Consider the following 18923-nt stretch of genomic DNA (forward strand, 5'->3'; position numbering starts at 1 on the left):
GGGGGACTGGTGGGCAGTGGGCCATGAGCAGACCCACAGGGCTCCCCACACTGCCCCCTCTTCTGGCTGCTCCCCAAGACCTCCCTGCCCTGCAGGCCCTGGAAGAGGGCTCCAGGGCTTCCTGGCTGCAAAGTGTCCTTAATTCTGAGAACTGGACTGGAGCTGCCCCTCCCCTCCTGGCCAATCTGGCACCCCACAGGCTCGCCATGGGATCCTGGCACATCCACGGTGATATCTCAGGGTCACCCCACTTTGCACCCCACTCAGGGACACACGACAATAACCTCAGATACACAGATGACACCACCCTTAGGCAGAAAGCGAAGAAGAACTAAAGAGCCTCTTGATGAAAGTGAAAGAGGAGAGTGAAAATGTTGGCTTAAAACTCAACATTCGGAAAACTAAGATCATCGCATCTAGTACCATCACTTTATGGCAAATAGATGGGGAAACAATGGCAACAGTGACAGACTTTATTTTGGGGGGCTCCAAAATCACTGCAGATGGTGACTGCAGCCATGAAATTAAAAGACGCTTGCTCCTTGGAAGAAAAGCTATGACCCACCTAGACAGCATATTAAAAAGCAGACATTACTTTGTCAACAAAGGTCTGTCTAGTCAAAGGTATGGTTTTTCCAGTAGTCATGTATGGATGTGAGAGTTGGACTATAAAGAAAGCTGAGTGCCGAAGAACTGATGCTTTTGAACTGTGGTGTTGAAGACTCTTGAGAGTCAGTTGGACTGCAAGGAGATCAAACCAGTCCATCCTAAAGGAAATCAGTCCTGAATATTCATTGGTAGGACTGATGCTGAAGCTGAAGCTCCAATACTTTGGCCACCTGATGCAAAGAACTGACTCATTGGAAAAGACCCTGACGCTGGGAAAGATTGAAGGCGGGAGGAGAAGAGGATGACAGAGGATGAGATGGTTGGATGGCATCACTGACTTGATGGACATGAGTTTGAGTAAGCTCCGGGAGTTGGTGATGGACAGGGAGGCCTGGCGTTCTGCAGTCCATGGGGTCACAAAGAGTCGGACATGACTGAGTGACTGAACTGAACTGAACAGGGACACAGAGCAGGCCTCTTTCGGGGCCCACAGCACCTTTCACAGGGGGACACGCCTTCCGTCCACAGAGCCTGGGGCCCCCACACTCTGGAGGCTGCTCCCAGACTCCCCTGGCATGGGGCCTTGGTCTCATTCTGACTGCCACCCCCAAGCAGAGGGAGCGGGGTGAGCTTCCCTGGCAGCACGGAGGCCCACACTGCCTCTGCTTAGACAAAGCCAGAGGTCAGCTCTGGCAGGCCGGGTGGAACAGAGATCGCACAGCAGCAGTCTGTTTGTTTGTTTATTGTGGAGTATTTTACATGCAAGATCCCAAACTAGACAGACGTATCTAGGAGAGTTCGTGGGTAGACGGATGCTCTGGTGTCATTGACCCACCCTCCAGTCCTGCTCTGCCGGCAGAGACAGACAGTGACAGACCACCAGGCTGGGGGACGCCGACAACAAACCTGAGAACCCTCACAAATCAAGTGCAAACTCGAGGGAATAAATATTCACCCCCTTTCCTCCAGGAGCACCTGAAGAGATGCCATGAGCCTTCTGAGTTGACAGCCGTTCTCAGGGAGCCCCAGGGACAGGAAGGGCTGAAGTTGGGCATGGGAGAGGTGGGGGCCTTGGGGCATCTTCTGGGTGGTGAAGCTGGCTATGCCCATGTCGGGGACAGGGGAGGGGGCCCAGGCCTGGGGGCTGCCAGTACAAAAGGCTCAACTGTCCTCCATGGGGTTTCTTCCTCACTGGCCCACAGGCCCCTGAACCCTCCGGAAGGCTGGGTTGGACTGAGTTAGAAGCGTGCAGAGGCCAAGTGGGCTGTGGTGGCAGGAAGGAACAGGAGAAGCTGGAGTCTGGGCACCTGCTGCCCCGGATCCTCACCTGCCCCACCTCCCCAGGCTCCCTTCTCTGGACCTTGGGAAGGAGGGGAAGGGCAGGACGCCAAGGCAGGATCCAGGGCAGACAGCACGGTTGATCACTCTGAGGGGCTGACAGACAGACAGGAGGACGGACAGCAGACGGCCACCTTGCCCTCTGGCCTGGCCAGTGAAGAGCCATTGCAGCTCTGAGGCCCTTGTCCTTATGCACACAGATAAGCCAATCGGTCACATTCCCCCGGGCGTCCCGGGCAGGGGCTGCTCTGGGGCAGGCTGGCCAAAAGCCCACCAGTGCCCAGTCACACGAACTCAGTGCTATTTGCTGCTGCCCACTGGTCAGAGAGGCAGTAGGAAGGGGTTAGTTTTCACATCTCAGCACACAACACAGAAAAGGTTAAACACATCCCCAAGAAAATATTTTGACAAAATAAATATTTTAACCTATAATCAGGTATAATTAGTGCTTATAAGGAATCCCAGCAATAATTTAGTGTAATTACATACTGGATCTGCGGTCTCTAACACTGGCGGAGGCTGGTGGCTCGGAGGGTCTCACTCTGCTGGGCAGAAGGCTCTGGCCAGGGTTCCCTCCCGGGAGAGCGGCCCGAGGGCCAAGCCTCCCAGACAGAAGGGAACCAGTGAGATGGGCCCGGGCACCTGGGGCCTCAGGACAGGAAGGGCGAGCAGCACCTGTCGCGGGCACCTGCTTCCTGGGCGTGGTGGGGGCAGGTGGGGCAGGCTGCTGCAACCTGATGGGCGAGCGGAGGAGCAGCTCCAGCCAGGACGGCTGATGAGGCCGCCACCACTCACCACCCTAGTGGCTTGGCCTCTCTAGACCGGGCCTGGCTGAGCAGCTGGAGCTGGGGGACGGCTTTGTGGGGTCTCCCCGGGGCAGGCACCTGCCCCTGCCACACCGTCCACCCGGGGACCCCTGGGAGGCCGGCTCCTCCCTCAGCAGATGCTGGGCCCGGCTGCTGTGACTCCCAAAGGACTGACTGACCACCGGAGGCCCACTGTCCTCCCTGGGCTGGCAGGGCAGGCTCCACCCCACAGAGACACACCCCCAGGCTACACTAGAGGCCTGGGGATACCAGCTGGAGTGGCCAGGCACAAGCAGGCCACCTGCCCTGCAGCTCATCAGCTGGCTTCGGATGGTTCAGCATCCAAGGCTAACTGAGGGTGGGACCAGGCAGGGGGGAGGGGCAGTGTGGGGGCCCGGCTGGGCAGGGTGCAGCAGGCTGACCCAGCTACACAGAGGGGCGTCCTCCGAGGTGCTGGGGTGTGAGGTGCCAGCAGGACCCCAGGCCTCCCCTGTGGAGGGAGCTGCGGGGGGCCAGGCCAGGTGTGGGTCCCCCAACGGCGCCTCGGTGTCCACCACGCCTGCTGGTGCCCCTCACAGCCCCCAACCCCGCCCTGAGTGCTCCCAGGAGACCCCAGCTTTGCTCTGATGCTGGGGAGCACCTGCTAGAGCTCTGAGCAGGCTAGGATTCCTGGGCTGGCGAGGAGCTGCAGGCGTACCCCGTGTGATCTTCTGGGCACAGGGCAGCTCAGGTTAGACCAAGCTGGGGCTGAGTGAGGACCCAGGACGGAGTGGGGCTCGCCAGCCACCCCCGCTGCCAAGGTCGGCTGCGAGGTCAGGCTTCAGGATAGTCTGTGGGGGAGGCTGAGGCCCCACCCAGGAGGAGCACAGGGGCCTTGGAGCTGCACTGGCCGCTGGGTCACTGGGATCTCACTCAGGGTCAAAACCGCTTGCTGCTGTGGGCCCTGGAGGTGGAGGCAGAGGCTACCCTGGGCCGGGCTGAACGAAGCACATTCCGAAAGGCGCCTAGCTCTCCCGGGCCGGCCAGAGCCAGCCCTCACCGTTCAGGCCCCTCCACAGACGGGGCGGCATGCAGAGTGGTGCATGGGGGCAGCGAGGCTACCACGTTACCTCTGCAGGCTCTGCCCACACCGGAGCCACGGGCCTGCGGCAGACCCCTTGGTCCCAGCTCGGCAGTGGGCCTGGGCTAGCAGCGGAGAGTGAAGAGGGTCAAGCAGGTGGTAGATGAGAGATGCCACCCCTGGGCACCACAGAGCCTACTGCAGTGCCGATGCTCGTCAGGGAGCGGCAGTGGGGAGCGAGACCAAGCCCACGGCTGCAGACCTGCCCTTTCTGGGACCAAGGGGGACACAGGAGGGCAGGAGAGGCCTGCTGAGCTGGGCATGGGGCTGGGGTCTGAGCCCCTTCTCTGTGGGCAAGTGACCAGAGGAACTGCTCGGGAACAGCCCCAAAGGGCTGGCCCTGCCTGGGGCTGGGCCAGCCACCAGCTCATCCTAGAGAAACAGGCAGAGGGAGCAGGAGGGCAGAGGCTGAGGGGCTGCAGTTGCAGCAACACTGTCCCACCTCCCAAAGAGAAGGTGGCTAAAGCTGGGCCCAGCGAGTGGGAGGCCTGGGAGCAAACACAGTGGTGTTTCCATGGAGACAGCAGCGCCGGACCAAGTGGGGGCGGGGGATGGGAGGAGTAGCCAGAACCTGCTGTGGACCGGGGGCGAGAGGGGACCTGCCATGGAGGGGCCCAACCATAGGACAGCTCACAGGGCAAAGAGGGCATCCTCTGACCGCTCCGGCTTCTTCCGGCCTGAGGGATTCGAGGGTGGGGCCAGAGCGTCCGCTGGGGGAGAGGGGAGGTTGGGAACCATTTCAGCAGCTTTGGCCCTTTCTTCAAGGAACTTATCGAACTCTGCAACACAGAACAAGGCCCGGCAGGGATGGGTAGGGGCTCAGCTGCCATGCCCAATCCCACAGGCGAGGGTCCCTTTCCTCCTCTGACACCACCAGGGCAGGCGTGAAGCCCGGCCACAAACCAGGGGGCATGAGGGAAGCGGGCAGCTATGACTCCTGCCCCACGACTGACTTGGTGCTTTTCCATCGTCCAGATCTGCATTGGTGGCAAGACAGGGAGAGCTGGAGGGGCAACTTCCTCCTTGACCTTGGCAGGGACCCCCACCCCAGCAGGGCTCAGGGCCTACAGAGGGCCCCAGACTGGCATCCCCTGTGCTGACTGCATGGCATGTGTCTTGTCTTGGCTGCAATGACCATTCGGGAGTGAGGGGCAGACCAGTCAGGAGTGCCAGTCTGGGGTCCTATGGACCTGGGATGGCCGATTGTGCCTACTGGCACCTCCCACATCAGCACGTGACCTGGATGGACAGAGCCCAGGAGCGGGGAGGCGCCAGGGGGCAAGGAGGCTCTCAGAGCCTGGGAAGGGCACAGCCACAGTGGATCGGAGGCAAGCCTACCTTCGCTCGTGACGCCCTCCTCCAAGTCATCGCCCTTCTGTGGGAGAGCAGAGAGAGGGCATTAGTGCTGTCCCGTGGCCACTCCCGCCTGCGGCCCACCCCCAGAGCAACACCCCGTAATACTTCCTACTTCCCATCCTGAGTTCTGCAAGAGCAGAATACTGCTCTCATCTTATTGGAGAAACAGAAACTTTGTTTTAAAAAGTAAAAACAAAAAGCTGAGGAGGCTCTAGATCCTCCAGAAAGGTCAGAAAGAAAAAACTGAACTGTGCAGGTCCTTCCCTGCTGAAACTCGGAGCAGGACCGCAGAAGAGCAGGGAGAGGCCGGGCTCTGGGCACCCCTCCACTCCGCGGACCCTCGCGGGCAGCGCATGGCGCTGGGTGTTCAAGGCCACACTAGCAGCTGGAACCGCTTGAGGCCTGGAGACATGGGGGCCTGACCCCAAGGCGCCCCTGCAGGGGGTCGGCTGGGCCCCGGCCTCCTAGGAGCGGCACCAGTCTCTTTCCGTGCCCCGATTCGGACACTGAGGACGCTCTGGAAGGTCAGTTCTGTTTGGGGGATGTAGGGGCCACTGGGCCCTGCACAGAGAGTGACGGGTGGTGGACATGGCCCCGGCCTCTTTCCTGCCTCCGTCCCTGATCTGTCCTCGAGTGCGGGTCCCCCCTTGTGATGTGGGGGGCCAGGTGTGCCCGCCTGCTCTGTGACAGCAGCTATTTCTCTCCAGGCATTCTCTTGGGAAGAACCTAATGGGCACCTCTTCCTCCCCTGGCACGGGCCCCAGGCAGCGGCTTGCAGGGCAGTGAGTGTCTCTGGAAAGCCTGCCTTTGGGGCTGGGTGGGTGGTGTGCTGGCCTGGAGTGGCAGGAGGTCCTCCTGAGGTCTGCCGTCCTAGTGGGGGGCCTGACGGGAGGTGACAAGAAACAGGAAATGAGGTGTCCCCAGGTCAGGGTGACGGTCCCGTCAGCCATGACATGGGCAAGCACCCTTTTCCAGGGTGCATTTCTTCAACAGCCCCACCAACAGCCCCCCAGGGGGTGACAGTGCTTGGCGGGGGGCCGGCATGGGGCCGGGGCGGGGGGACCGGCCAGCGCAGTCTCCCCTCTCAGAACCTGCTGCCATGGGGAGACGCATGACGTCCTAACCTCCATGCCTGGCTCTGGGGATAAAGACAGTGGCCTCTGGGGCCAGTAAAGCCAAGATGCCAGGCTACGCTGGGGAAGGGTGATGACAGTGATGGAAAAATAAACACCCACTCACAACTGTGAAAATTTCACAATTAAAAGAAAAAAAAGAAAAAAATGAAAACCAAAAAAAATGAAAAAACACACAAAAACCAAAAGAACCCAAGAGCACACACCTGGAATCGCAGAGTGACTGGGAAAAGTCAGGGTGCGTCCTGGAGGCGCCTGCCCAGCCTCCCTCCTCCACTCCCCAGGGAGCAGCCCCTCGGGCCCCCAGGCCAGCCCCAAGGGGCCCCGGACTGGGCCTCGCCTCTCCCCACCAAGACAGAAACGTGGAGTCTCACCAGGTCGGTCCTGAGCCACACCTCAATGTCGTCCATGACCGAGGGCTGCACCACGGGAATCTGCGGAGGCGGCAGGCAGTGGCCAGGCAGCCCCCAGCCAGGCAGGGAGACAGAACAGCGGACACGTCAGTGCAGGCAGCCCAAGGCAACCAAAGGGGCACAGAGCAGGACACGCTGGGCAGGCGGGCAGCAGCCGAGGGAGGCGGCGGGGAGGGAAGCAGCAGCTCTAAGAAGCGGGGCGGCGGCCGGGCGGGCGCGGGGAGGAGGCGCAGTACGCGTTCTTCAGTGGATAACTTTTTGACTAGTGTGTCCGCCCTTGGTCCCAGGGCCCCAGCAGCACGGGGAGGCTGCGCGGCCATGGCCCAGGGCGGCGCAGGGCGCGGGGTTGGCAGGGGTCCGGGCTCTGCTCACTGAAAGGATCCTGAAATGCATCCTGGGGCATTTCCGGGTGGGGAGGGCACCCAGGCCTAGGGCTGGCCTGGCCCACAGCAGCCCAGCAAATTCCTCCACCAGCAGACAGAGGCAAAAGCAAGCACTCTGATGACCAGAGGGGCCATGGGCTGAGGTCATGTGTGTGTCTCTTTAGTGGGAAAACCGCGAAGCAGCCTGAATGCAGCAGCCTCCTCTCGCCCCATCCTCCCCTCTCAGCTTTCAGCACTGCCTGTGCCACCCCTCCTCTGCCCCCGTCAAAGGGAAAAGGGCACCTGAGAGCAGGGGAGGGGGCAGGGGAGCCAGGGAGGGGGCCGGGATCCTGAGAAAAGGAGGGCGCCCAACCATCGCCTGGGCCTTGTCCACACCGGGGCTGCCTGTGCCAAGGGCCCGAAAAATCTATCTGGCTGAAAATAGTGAAGCTGCTGTCAGATGTCATAAGATAGTAATGTGATAAGAAGTAAGAGTAACCTTTAACCCCCCCGAAGTCACGCTAATGAAATACTGGCTCCCTGCCTAGAGAAATGGGTGGACGGCCCTTGATTGAAGTGACCTGTGTCCTCACCTAGGTTGGCCCACAAAGTACCTCTTGGGATTCACTCGCAAGCCCACTGTTTCTAGAAAACTCTCCAGCACTGTGTCTGCAGCTGGGTTCACCCCAGGGCCACACACTCAGGCCAGCAGACCCCATATCAGGCTTCCACAGGCGTTTCAGAGAGGTGCAGCCCAACCTCCACCAGATTGTTTGTATTTATTTGACCTACTGGGTCCTTACAAATGCTGGAATGAAAAACCACCCTGAAAATGACCATGGGGCTGAGGGACACGTGGTCCTTGCTCTGCAGGGTGGGCCGCCATGGGCACTGGCAGCACCTGAGGCCCCTTCCCTCCTGAGTGAGTGGGAGCAGCGGGCACCTGGGGCATGAGCTGCCCAGGTTCACACTTGCCTGCAGGGTTTCCACCCGACACGTTCTCATGACAGGAGATGCCAGTTTTCGTTACTGTGATTCTTCTAAGCCGGGATGCCGGCCTCGGGGAGGGCGCCTGCTACCTGCCAAGTTCCCAGAACCCGGCACGGAGAGTCAGCATGTCTCCAGGGAGAAACCAGCAACTCCAGCTGCCGGAGCAGGGGGTCCCTGACGCCCACCAGCCTCAGCCTGCCCAGGACGAGCAGAGAGACTCCTCAGGTAGCACAGCTTGAAAAAAGCCGCTAAAGGGGTCATGGGCTTTAAGCCTTCATTACTGTTCAGAATTGATCCCCTGGGGTCAGGGATCATGCCCCCATTTTCCCCTCTGGACCGATCTTGAGAGCCAGCACGCTCAGAAGATAAACACTGACCTGTGAGAAGCTCCTCAACCCTCGAGCTGGTGGAGGCAGAGCTCCCCTCCCCTGGGTGGACTTGCCCCTCTCCAAGAGCTCCCTGCCTGTGGGCCCCAGCCTCATCTGTGAAATGGGGCGACGGCTTCCACCACTCACCACCCTGGAGCCCTTCACTTCTGGGCTGCTCGTTCTGTTTCTAACTCAGAAACCCAGGGCTCGGAGCCCTGGGCCTGACCCCTGATTGAGAGGTGTGGAGTAGGTCGAGTGTGGATGACAGGACAGCTCATAAGACCTTGGGATGGGCCGCGCTGCCTGGCTGGATGCAGTGCCTGGGCTCACGAGCCACCCGCCACGTGGTCGATGTGGGAGCACTGAGCCAGGGCAAAGTTTCTGTGACAACCAGGCGCATCAGACACGCTGGACACTCAGCTGCCCTGTGAACAGCCCTGGCTGCAGGCACATCCCCAGGCCCAAGGAATCTCAGTGTTCTCACCCTGAGCGACCTGGCCTCTGACGTGGTCTGCGGGGAGCACCTCCTGGGCAAGGGGGCTGCGGAGCGTGAGGTGGGGGAAAGAGATGGAAAGGAGAGAGAAACAAAGGCACCTCTCATGTGGGGATCCCGATGAGGACCTGCATCCGGACTCCCTCACCCAGGATAGCTAGATGGGCTGTCCTCAGCCCTGATCTGCACTGGCTGCAGGCGGGCGGCTAGCTCGCCGGCCGGCTCACTTACCGGCCCAGGAGGGAGGGGGCTGCCACCAGCTCAGCCATTGCCAGGTACCCTCAGCTGTGTCTGGGGGCTGCGGATCTGCACAGGGAGCCCTGCCCCCGCCCCAAACCTGGAGCAGACTCTCTGCTGACCTACCGCAGTTTCTTCTGTGCTTCCCTGGCTCCCCCCCGCCTCACCGTGTGCCCTCTGACCGAAGCCCGGAGAGGCAGGAGGACCCTGAAGCCAGATGGGGCACCTACACTGCTCCCCTACCCTGGCAAGCTGCACCAGAAGATTCTCAGGGCCTCTCCTCCCCACAGGGAAACCTGCGCTGTTTCCAATGAGGCTGGAGCCAGCGGTGGACTCAAGGGTGATATCCAGGGGCTGTGGACCCTCCTGACAGCCCGCCCTCCACCTCCTCACCACTGTCAACAAGCCCTTGGTCTCACTCAATAGTACAAAAAGTTTCCAAGCAAAGAATTTGTACTCTGGCAGTTTGGAAAGACTTGGGTTTCTACACTATGGGAAATAAGGCAAAGCAATTAATATACACTGTTTTTTAAAAAAAGAACAAACACACTGCAATCAGGCAGGTGAGATGCGGGGTTAGTTGTTAGCTGGGCTTATTTCTGAAGTCGGAGCCTGGAGCTCTAGGTGGGGCCGGGCAGGAGCGGCGCCACCACCGGCTGCCAAGCCACACCGTGCGTTGTGGGCAGTATCCTTTTTTGCAGGATTAACAGGTCAAAGGACACACGATGGATCCTCCCAATTTGGACAATGGAGGGAACATGCTCTAAGGAGTCCTGCTGTAAGGCCACTCACACGTGTGGGGTGGAGCCCCAGCCTGCACCAAAGAAGCAGACAAGGGCCTGGCTAGCATGTGTCTCTAAGGTTGGCCCTGGGCCTGGGGCAGCAAGCAGGGCTGTGGAGGAGTGGGCGATGACCCCGAGTGTGGCTGGGCCCAGTTACCGGCTCCGAACTGGATAGGCAGACACCCTGGCCAGGGCTGTGGTGGCCCTGCCATACCTGGCTCTGCCAGGAGACCTTGTGCCACTCACAGGCCCAGGCATGCTGGCCCAGCCTGAACAGCCATCCACTGGCCCATCCTGGCCCGGGTCCCAGGAGTCAGTCCTGCTTCCTCCTGGAGTGTCCAGCATCTCCCACTCTGGCCCCATGACACACAGACCTCTGGTTTCCGCGGCAGAGGCAGGTAACCAGGTGGTGGCTCCGAGAGAGGTGACCTGGTCTCTGCCCGGGAGGCAGGCTAGAGCGGGCGACCCCTCTGTGCAGACTCGGGTCACTTGATCACGAGGCAGGAGGGACCCTCCCAGGCTTTGGCCTCGGACACCCTACTTCCCAGGACTGACTGCCTGTGTGATCCCAGTGCCCCCGCCCCGGACTCCTCTCATTCTGTTCCTGTTGTCTGTGTTTCTTCAGGGGTCGCAGACCCTTCTGGGGGACATGGTGAGCACAGACCCCACGGGCCGAGGATGGCCACGTTCACTGCTGGGGGCTTCCCGCCTGTCCTCTAGCGACATTCCGGCCCCCCGGCCCCAGGCAGAGGCCACAGGACTTGTGCTCATCCTGCAAAGTGAATACTGCCCAGAGCTCCAGGGACAGTGAAGGGGGAAGGGCCCTCCTCTCACTCCTGCAAACGCCCGAGCTCAGCAGAAAACCAGAGCTGTGTTTCTGGGGCTGGAAGTCTGTGGCTTAAGGAGACAGACAGGAGGGGGAGACTGGGCACCCACCGGGGTGGGGGGTGGCCCTGGACTGTCCGACTCACAGGGGCTCAGCAGGCGACAGAGGGAAGTGCTGGGGGGACAGGGGGTCAGCGCGGTTGCTGACCGCTCACCATTCCTTGGGCTATGAGCCAGCTGTCTATGGGCTCCAGGGCGGAGTCCCCACCTTTACCTCTCTTCTGGGTCGAGAACAGAAACGTCCCAGAAAGGAAAGTCACAGCGAGACCCGTGGTAAAGAAGGCAAGAGCCGGTGTCATGGAAACAGAGAAGCTAAGTCACCGAGGAGCTGGACCCAGCACCCCACCCCCTCCCAAATACCCCTCGACTCCTGCATAAAAGAAGGAGTTAAGTACGGGGGATCCCAACAGGGCAGGGAACGCTCAAGCCCTGTCCCCACCCTGGGAAACCTCTTGAGGCCCTCGGGGATGCCCTCCCGCCTGGGACTCTTGGGGTCACCGACAGGTGACGTCACAGAAGCAGCTGTGGTATAATCATTTCTATTTCTTCTCATTTCTGCTTTTTTCCTCTTTTCCCCTTTCAGTTACCTGTGTGTTCCTTTTGCAATTCTTAATGTGAATGCTGAATTTGTGGACATTACCTTCTTACATAGTAAAAGTATTTAAAGTTAAGACTCCTGATTTGGATGTACTGTGGAGGTGCGGTTATGTAATTTTCCCCCTTTTATTGTGTTCTTAATTTCACCCTTGGCCCAGTTTTCATTTCCAGGTCAGCACTATTTAGGATATGAACAACAAAACCTGAAGTACAGGCCTGAAGACGCATGTAAGTGTGTGTGTGCACGGACACACCCATGGACACAGACATACAGACACACAGAGACAGGGATACGCACACACAGACACACAAACTCACAGACACACAGATATGGACATGCACAGACAGCCATATGCCCCCCACAGGAGCACACACACACACACTGCCCACAGGAACCCTGCTCCCTCATCCCCCACTGAGCAGGACACATGGGGAGCAGCCTGTCTCCCGCAGGTGGAGATGCTGACAAGAGGGAGGCGGCCAGGCCAGGCACCCGCCACCCAGGGTGAAGGGTGAGAAGCTGACCACGTTCCTGAGCTTGAGCCTCGGGCACTGGCATTGGGGCACACCTGGGCCAGGTGAGGCAGGCTTGAAGGCAGAGAGGGAAGCTGACCAGGCTAGCTTGGCTGGGGGGGCCAGGGGAGGGGCCTCACCGGCCCCCTGGTGTCCTGAGTTAGGGGGAGGGGTCCTCTGCAACAGGAGCCACTGGACCATGACCACCAGAGCCCGGAGCAGAGCCGGCCTCAGGGGTCTGAGGGGGCGGGGCGCTGAGAGCCACAGCTGAGCTGGCTCTCTGGTGCCCCCTAGTGGCTGGTGAGGAGAGATGCACGACTCTAACCAAGCTGCCTAAACCAGAAGGGACCAGGGGAGCAGCTTTCCTGCAGACAGCAGGCCACAGCACTGCCGCCTGCTCGGGCCACCTGGACAGGGGCTGCAGGAGGCCATGGGCTGATGCTGAGGAAGGGCTGCCCCTTGCTAGCCCAGGACAGGCGTGGGTAGCTGTTCTGGGGCTACGGTCTGCCCCACATGCATTTGTTCACTCACAGCCACACGTTTCTCAGTTAGGCAGAAAGAGCCATCGCGGCATCTGGGGCCCCAACAACCCAACCTCCACTCTCAGTGCTGCCCCTCCCCCTGCAGCCCAGCTCCCCAGCCAGCCCAGAACATCAACCCCCTTCTGATGGAACAGGCGGGTGGGCCTGCGGGACTCCCTTCTGTGAAGGTCTCACCTGTCGGGGTGCTGCCCAGCCCAGGGCACTGCAACCTCTGGGGACAGACCTTTCCTGACCACAGGAGCCCAGAGAGCCCAAAGCCACCTCAGGGGGCACAGCGGAGCTCCCAGACAGACCTCTTGAGGTGCAGCCCTGCCCATTGCCGATTCTTGGGCTGGCCTCGCAGTCTCCCCTTCTCGGGGCCTGTGTCCTCCTGGAAAAGCTGATACTGGGGTCTCCCACAAGGTGGGGGGACTCAGCAAGCTGACGTGGCTCACCCAGGTCTGCCCCTCAGGTCTGCCCCCACTACCATCAGCTCTCCCTAACTCTCTAGCCACCTTCACCAACCACCCCCACCCCGGCCTTCCCTCCAGGCAGAAAAACAGGTTTCCAGACCTACCACTTCGGAGCTCTGTTTCCGACCATCAGCTGCAGAAGCAGGTACTCCAACGGCCTGGGGGTCCTCAAAGGTGGGCCTGGGGAGAAAGGACCACAAATGGGGTAATCATGGGGATGGATGGGGGTGGACTGGTCATCCCCTCTGGCCTCCAACGGCCTGGGGGTCCTCAAAGGTGGGCCTGGGGAGAAAGGACCACAAATGGGGTAATCATGGGGATGGATGGGGGTGGACTGGTCATCCCCTCTGGCCACAGTACATTCCTCACGAGTGCTTGGCAGCCTCGGCATTTAGGCCAGGGTCTGAAGGCAACTGAAGCCAGGAGGTCCAGCTGCTCACTCCTGCACCTCAGTGCCCCCCTTTCAACAATATGAGGCGTCTCCAAGTAACAATATGAGGCATCTCTAAGGCTCAAGGACAGGGTCCTGCGAGGTAGCAGCCATACGAAGCAGAGCAGTGGCCTTGGAGGCATCTGACAAGTGAGGGGGTCTCCTGTTCTAGGGTCAGGGTCTATCACTCATTGTGGGGCTGTCTCTTCTACTTCCTGACTTCTTGTGCTGAAGGGGGGCCTTGGGCCCTGCTCAACCTGCTGAGCCCTGAGCACAGACCCAGAGATCTGGATGCATCAAGATGCTGGGCCCTGGGAGGTGGGTCGAGGTTGAACAGAAGGCTCCCAGCAGCAGATACAGGGGGCTGTGTGTTTTGGAATCACCTCCCACAATTCCACCTGGCTCATCGTGGCCAGAGTCGCTGTCAGGGAGGCCACTGCACACACCCCTGGGGCGAGGAACCAACTTGCTGCCTGCCCGCCATACCTTCTTGCCCCCCTCGCACCCGCCCCCTCACAGGCGGTTCCTGCAACCACAGTGCCGAGCAGGGGGAGCAGCAGAGCCCCGACTTGGACAGACTGACATGGCCGGGATGCATGCCTCATGCAGCATCGGTGTCTCCAGCCAGGCCGCAGCAGCCAGAGTGTGAAGTCCTGGTCTAGGCGAATTAAAGGCCCCACTATGCTGGCCATGGGGCCAGGCTAGGGTCAGCCCCCCTAGTGTCCCCAGAGCCACCAGAAGGGCCCCCACGTACGGGTTGCGCTGCTCAGCCGAGGCACTCCCTCTGGTCTGGGCGAACACGTCGAAGCTATCCCGGGGCTGGCAGTGCTGCAGCGAGCTCAGGGTGCCGCTGACACTCTCCGTACCCAGGTCTGCACACAGAACACAGCACAGGTGACCACAGATGTGGGCCTGATCTCAGGAAGGGCCCCCCCCTCCACAGTGGGCTGCCCCTAGTGGGTGGAAGTCCTGGGAGGAAGAAGGGTAGAGAACAGCCTCAGCCCCCCAAGCAGCTCCCAGACGAGGGCAAGCAGTGAACAGGTGGGCCCTGCAGGGAGCGCCGGGAGCCAGTCACAGTGGCCATGGACCAGGGTCCCTTATGTGACAAATATTACATAGGTGCCTACATGCCACCAGTCAGCCGCCGACCCTTCCAGGCCTGGATGGCCTCAGCAGCCTTCGGGGCTGCAGGTCCAGCACCTGAGGAGCTGACACCGGTTTGCCACCCTGGCCTGGCTGACGCTGAGAAGGAGATCACTTGGGCCACACAGGACATCCACGTGCGACACAGCAGCCACCTGTCCTCAGGACCAAACAGCCTCTAGCCTCCAGCCACCACCCCCTCACTCCAGGTTTCCAACAGGTTCAAACTTTAAGCTTAGGGAGAAGCCTTGAGCTGAAGCTGGCACAGCAGGACCTGCCCCATGGACCGCCCCCCAAGGCCAGGAGGTAGGGGGAGGCCAGGGACACTCACCCAAGCCGGCGAGCTGGGAGGAGAGAGAAGATGGGGGTGCTGTGCTCCCCACAGTCGGGCTCACCACGGCTGGAGACCCCGGGCCCAGGTCTATGAGGTTGTCCTCTGTCACTTCGCTCAGCACCTGCCAGGCAGGAGACGTGCTGGGCCAGAGGGGAAAGCCCGCGAGGTCCCGGGGTTTCCCTGCGCCCACCCAACAGGGATGTGCCCCCAGCCTCCCCCTCAGAGCTTGCTCTCCCATCACCCTAATATTTCAACCACAGTTAAGAAAACCAGAGGTAAGGTCAAATCCAGGCCAGTCTCCTGGCCCCCAGGCAGGCGAGAACTCCGAAGGAACACTCACCCCATTAGTGGCATTTTGAGCGGATCGGCCTGACCTGTATCGTTCGAACCTAAAGGGGAAGGGAAAGCGGAGTAAGGAGGGTGCGGGGAGCTGGAGCCATGGTGCTTGCGGGCCCGGAGGCCAGTAGAGACCCAGGCTCATTTGGGGGCCAGAGAGCAGACACCCCGTACACACACAACTTTGCCGTGCTTGCCTCTGCATGGGGCGACTGGGGTGGGGGTCAGCCTCCCCACGGGCACTGCAGGAGAGGGAGGAGAGGCTGGCTGGCACGTCCAGGAGGCATCAAAGCACACCCTGGGCTCCTCTGCCTCAACTCTCACTCACTGAGCTCCTGCGGCCCCCCAGACCACAGGCGCCTCTGGGCCCTGCAGGGGCACTGGGTCAGCCACCTTCCCTGGGGGCATCTCATATCCAGGCAAGAACTGCCACCCTCCCTGTCGGGGAATGAGGAGCCGAGGTGCTAGAGGAAAGGGTGGGGCCCACGGGCTGGCATCAGAGGAGGAAGGCGGGCTCAGGCCCCAGCAGCTGTGTGGGGGTCAGTCACCAGAGAGAGGACCTAGCCTGGCCAAGGACAGACTCTCCTCTCCTGCACTCAAGGCATTCTGTCCCAGGCAGGGACCAGTATGGCAGCCCAGACACTGTAGTCTAAGACCTCTTACAGCTGGGGCTTTGCTGGGGTTCCTGCCCCTCAGTGGTCCCCGCCACGTGCTGCAGTCATGCCTGGTGAGCAGGGATCCCGAGGACAAGCTGGGATGTGGTTTGTACTCAGTCTACACGGACAGGAATTCTAACCCGCCTGCAGTTAGTGTGCTGGAGCACCCCCCCCATGCCCTCACTGACAGTCAGTCCTGTCAGAGGCTCTCTGGCCGGAAGGTCTGCCAGCCCCAGGCTCTGCCTGTGTATCACCGTTACCCTATTCCTGAGATGGGTTTACCAGGTTAGAAGCTCAGACTGTCAAGACTGGAGACACAGGAGATGCAGGGCAGGGCCCAGAGCTCTGGGGCCAGGAGTTGAGCTCCCCCCGACCTGGCTCTACTCCTGTGCCCCCTGGCACTCGGGGCCCTGGATGGCCCTACATTCCTACTGTGGTTGGCCCGTCACCCAATCGGCAGACACAGGGCCACCCACTGCTGCCACCAACAGTCGAAGAAGAAACGGCCCAGAGTTGTGGCACCCACAGCAAAACCAGCCTGAGGCCCAGATGCCCATTGGTCACGTGGACGTTCTGTGACTCCAGGTCATCAGGCCAGGGTCTGCAGCCCGGAGGCCACTTCATCCTGTGGGCAAAACGCTGGCCTGGCCAAGGTGCTTCCTAGGGCAGCCCCCTCCAGAGCCAGGGTGGGAACCCGTTCACTGCCACCTGCCTGCTTAACACTGCCTGGATCCCACACTTCTTCCCGAGGGAAGGCTCTGGGAAGGAAGAGAATATGCAGGTTTGCTACCTTGAACCCCAAACTGACTTGTCTGCAGGAGGAGAGAGAGAGAGAGAGTGTCCGTGGCAGCAGCGGCCGTCGGCACTCACACCCCTCGCCTCAGAGCCTCCAGACATTGACGTTGCAAAGGAGAGGACAGTCTCTCTTTTTAAATATGGGAAAGAGGAAATCTTCCCTGGTAGAGATTCCCCCCCTTAATTTTTTGCAGATTCAGGGTCTCCTCCAAGGAGCAGGTGCAGGAGCCAGGGGTTCCCGGCCGTTCTCCCTCCTGGGCGGCGGACACGGTACCAGCCTGAGGCTCACAGAGGGCAGCGCCTGCCTCCACGCCCCCGGCCCCGCCCCGCCCCGCCCCGGGCCCCGCCCCCGCCCCGGGCCCCGCCCCTGCCACAGACCTCCCCCACCCCGCCCCGGGCCCCGCCCCCGCCCACCCCACCACCTCTCGTAGCGCAGGAAGACGTTGTTGAGGTCGTCGTTGACATGCAGCAGCTCCTCCGTGACCTCCTCGTTGCACACGCGGGAGATGAGCTCCACCACGCGCTGCTGCATGGCACGGCAGGTCCGGTGCAGCTCCTGCGGACACACGGCCCGGCTACCGCGGGCTCGCTTCGGAGCGGCGCGTGCCGACTCTAGAAGCCACCCCAGGGCCCGTGCTCTAGAAGCCACCACACGGCCGGCCGTGTGCGCGAGGCCCGGCGGAGCCCCCCTCCTCCGCTCCCCCAGTTGAAGAACAGGCGTCCTAGGGTGCGCTCTGCTGTGTGCAGAGAACAACTTCGCACAGACCGCTTACTTCGCACAGACCGCTTGTAAAACCTGAGAACACGATTCCCTGCAGTTGCTTCCTCTCTTCAACAGAACGTGCCAGACGCCACCCCATCACTTGGGACAGGCTGCCCCATCCTCTGTATCCCCAAGCATCTCAACGCTTTCCGGGCACCCGCCAAGACTACTTGTGCGCTGTGAACACATCCCGACTCAGCGCCTCCAGCACGCCCCCAGCCTCCCCACCCCCCACTGCTAGTTAGCAAAGCCGGGTTCCCACCCACCCCAGTGGAGGCGCCACCAGCTCAAGGAGAACAAGCCCCTCCGCAGACCGCAGGCGGCAGCTCCAGCACCGGGCACACCTGCCCGAAGAAGGGACAGCACCCGCCTGGAGAAGGCGGGACTGCAGTCAGTCTCCCCCGGAGCCCAACCCCTGCGGCGTGTCAGGGCTACAGCAAGCAGTCCTGACCCTCAGCTGTCCGGGGCAGAAAGGGGGTGGGAGAAGAGGTGAAGCTCTGCCCAGAGCCCTCCCACGCCCAAGGAGCTGCCCCCGCCCCCAACCCAGGGTTCTGGCCCCTGCCACGACAGCCAGGGTGCCTCATCTGCTTTCACCTGTTTGATATGCTAGGGGTCTCTGTAGAGTTTTACTCCTGGAGGAAGGGTTCCCTTACCCTACAGAGCATTTAGGAAGCACTAGATGATTTCTGAAGGAGGAGACGCAAAGCTGGGCACTAGTGCCTGGCTCCTGTGGCCTTCAGCTGAAGCGAGGGCGAGACAGCCCCCAACCCACCGGCACGGCCTTGGGTGCGCCACACCTGGGCCAGCACCCAGGGGCCCCTCATGGAGCTTCACCTACACATGGACCCAGATCAGGGGCCTTCTGGAGTCTCTGCAGAGAGAAAGTTTTACCTTCTCCTTGCTTCAAACTTTTATTATCTTAAAAAATTATAAAGGACAAAAAAAATAAAAGAGAGAGAGAGATTGTATAAGTGAGAAAGACAAGAGCTTAAAGATTTGTGCCACCACGGACACCTGCCGGCCCCCTCGGGGCCTCCAAGCAATCATCCACAGCCAGACACAGAGGCTCCAGGCAGACCTTCCTGCCTCCCTCCAGCTCCATGCCACCCAGACAGGCACCTTCCGGTCCTGAGCTGAGACAAGGCAACCAGAACCTGCCACCAGCCCCAGCTGAGACAGGAACATCCTCACCACGGACAGTCTCGGTCTGGCCTCCTGGGTCTGGTTCTCAACAGCGGGGTGAGAAGCTGGTCACCGCTCTTAGTGCAAACGCCCTCCATCCATCAGAGCACCTGGCAAAATATCCTTTTCCTGTCTAATTAATCCCCACACCTTCATCTTTTCTTCAAGGGACACTCTCATCCCCACCTTGCAGAACGATCTTTTAATCATCTTTCTGGGTTTCCAGGAGCAGGGAATGGGCTCCTGCAGATCTGTGCTCTGCAGCTGCAGAGGAGACGGAGGGAGAGA

At 60.7% G+C, this 18923-nt stretch overlaps 1 protein-coding gene and 1 long non-coding RNA gene across 19 annotated transcripts in view; one reads left to right on the forward strand and one right to left on the reverse strand.

Annotated features, from left to right (window-relative positions):
* Positions 1-1335: 1335 nt before the first annotated feature.
* Positions 1336-18923, reverse strand: part of TOM1L2 (target of myb1 like 2 membrane trafficking protein) — a 73546-nt gene continuing 55958 nt past the window's right edge. For 4 of the 18 annotated variants that reach the window (XM_081583517.1, XM_081583521.1, XM_081583518.1 and 1 more), the window contains 7 exons: positions 17113-17246; positions 15244-15292; positions 14901-15024; positions 14181-14298; positions 13101-13176; positions 5212-5248; positions 1336-4652 (listed from right to left, as the gene is read on the reverse strand). In XM_081583517.1, coding sequence (XP_081439643.1) covers positions 4504-4652; positions 5212-5248; positions 13101-13176; positions 14181-14298; positions 14901-15024; positions 15244-15292; positions 17113-17246 — 687 coding nt within the window. In that variant the 3' untranslated portion in view covers positions 1336-4503. Of the gene's footprint in view, positions 4653-5211; positions 5249-6736; positions 6797-11047; positions 11138-13096; positions 13279-14180; positions 14299-14900; positions 15025-15243; positions 15293-17112; positions 17247-18923 lie in introns of all 18 variants that reach the window. The other 14 variants (XM_081583522.1, XM_081583514.1, XM_081583504.1 and 11 more) reach the window with 9 other exon arrangements.
* LOC145543096 (uncharacterized) lies at positions 4485-11563 on the forward strand. The gene is made up of 3 exons (XR_014080437.1): positions 4485-5753; positions 8148-8352; positions 9516-11563. It is a non-coding gene; the product is annotated as an uncharacterized LOC145543096 (long non-coding RNA).

The sequence above is a fragment of the Giraffa tippelskirchi genome, chromosome 3 (assembly GCF_054371585.1).
Source record: "Giraffa tippelskirchi isolate mGirTip1 chromosome 3, T2T-mGirTip1v1.2.pri, whole genome shotgun sequence".
NCBI lineage: Eukaryota > Metazoa > Chordata > Mammalia > Artiodactyla > Giraffidae > Giraffa > Giraffa tippelskirchi.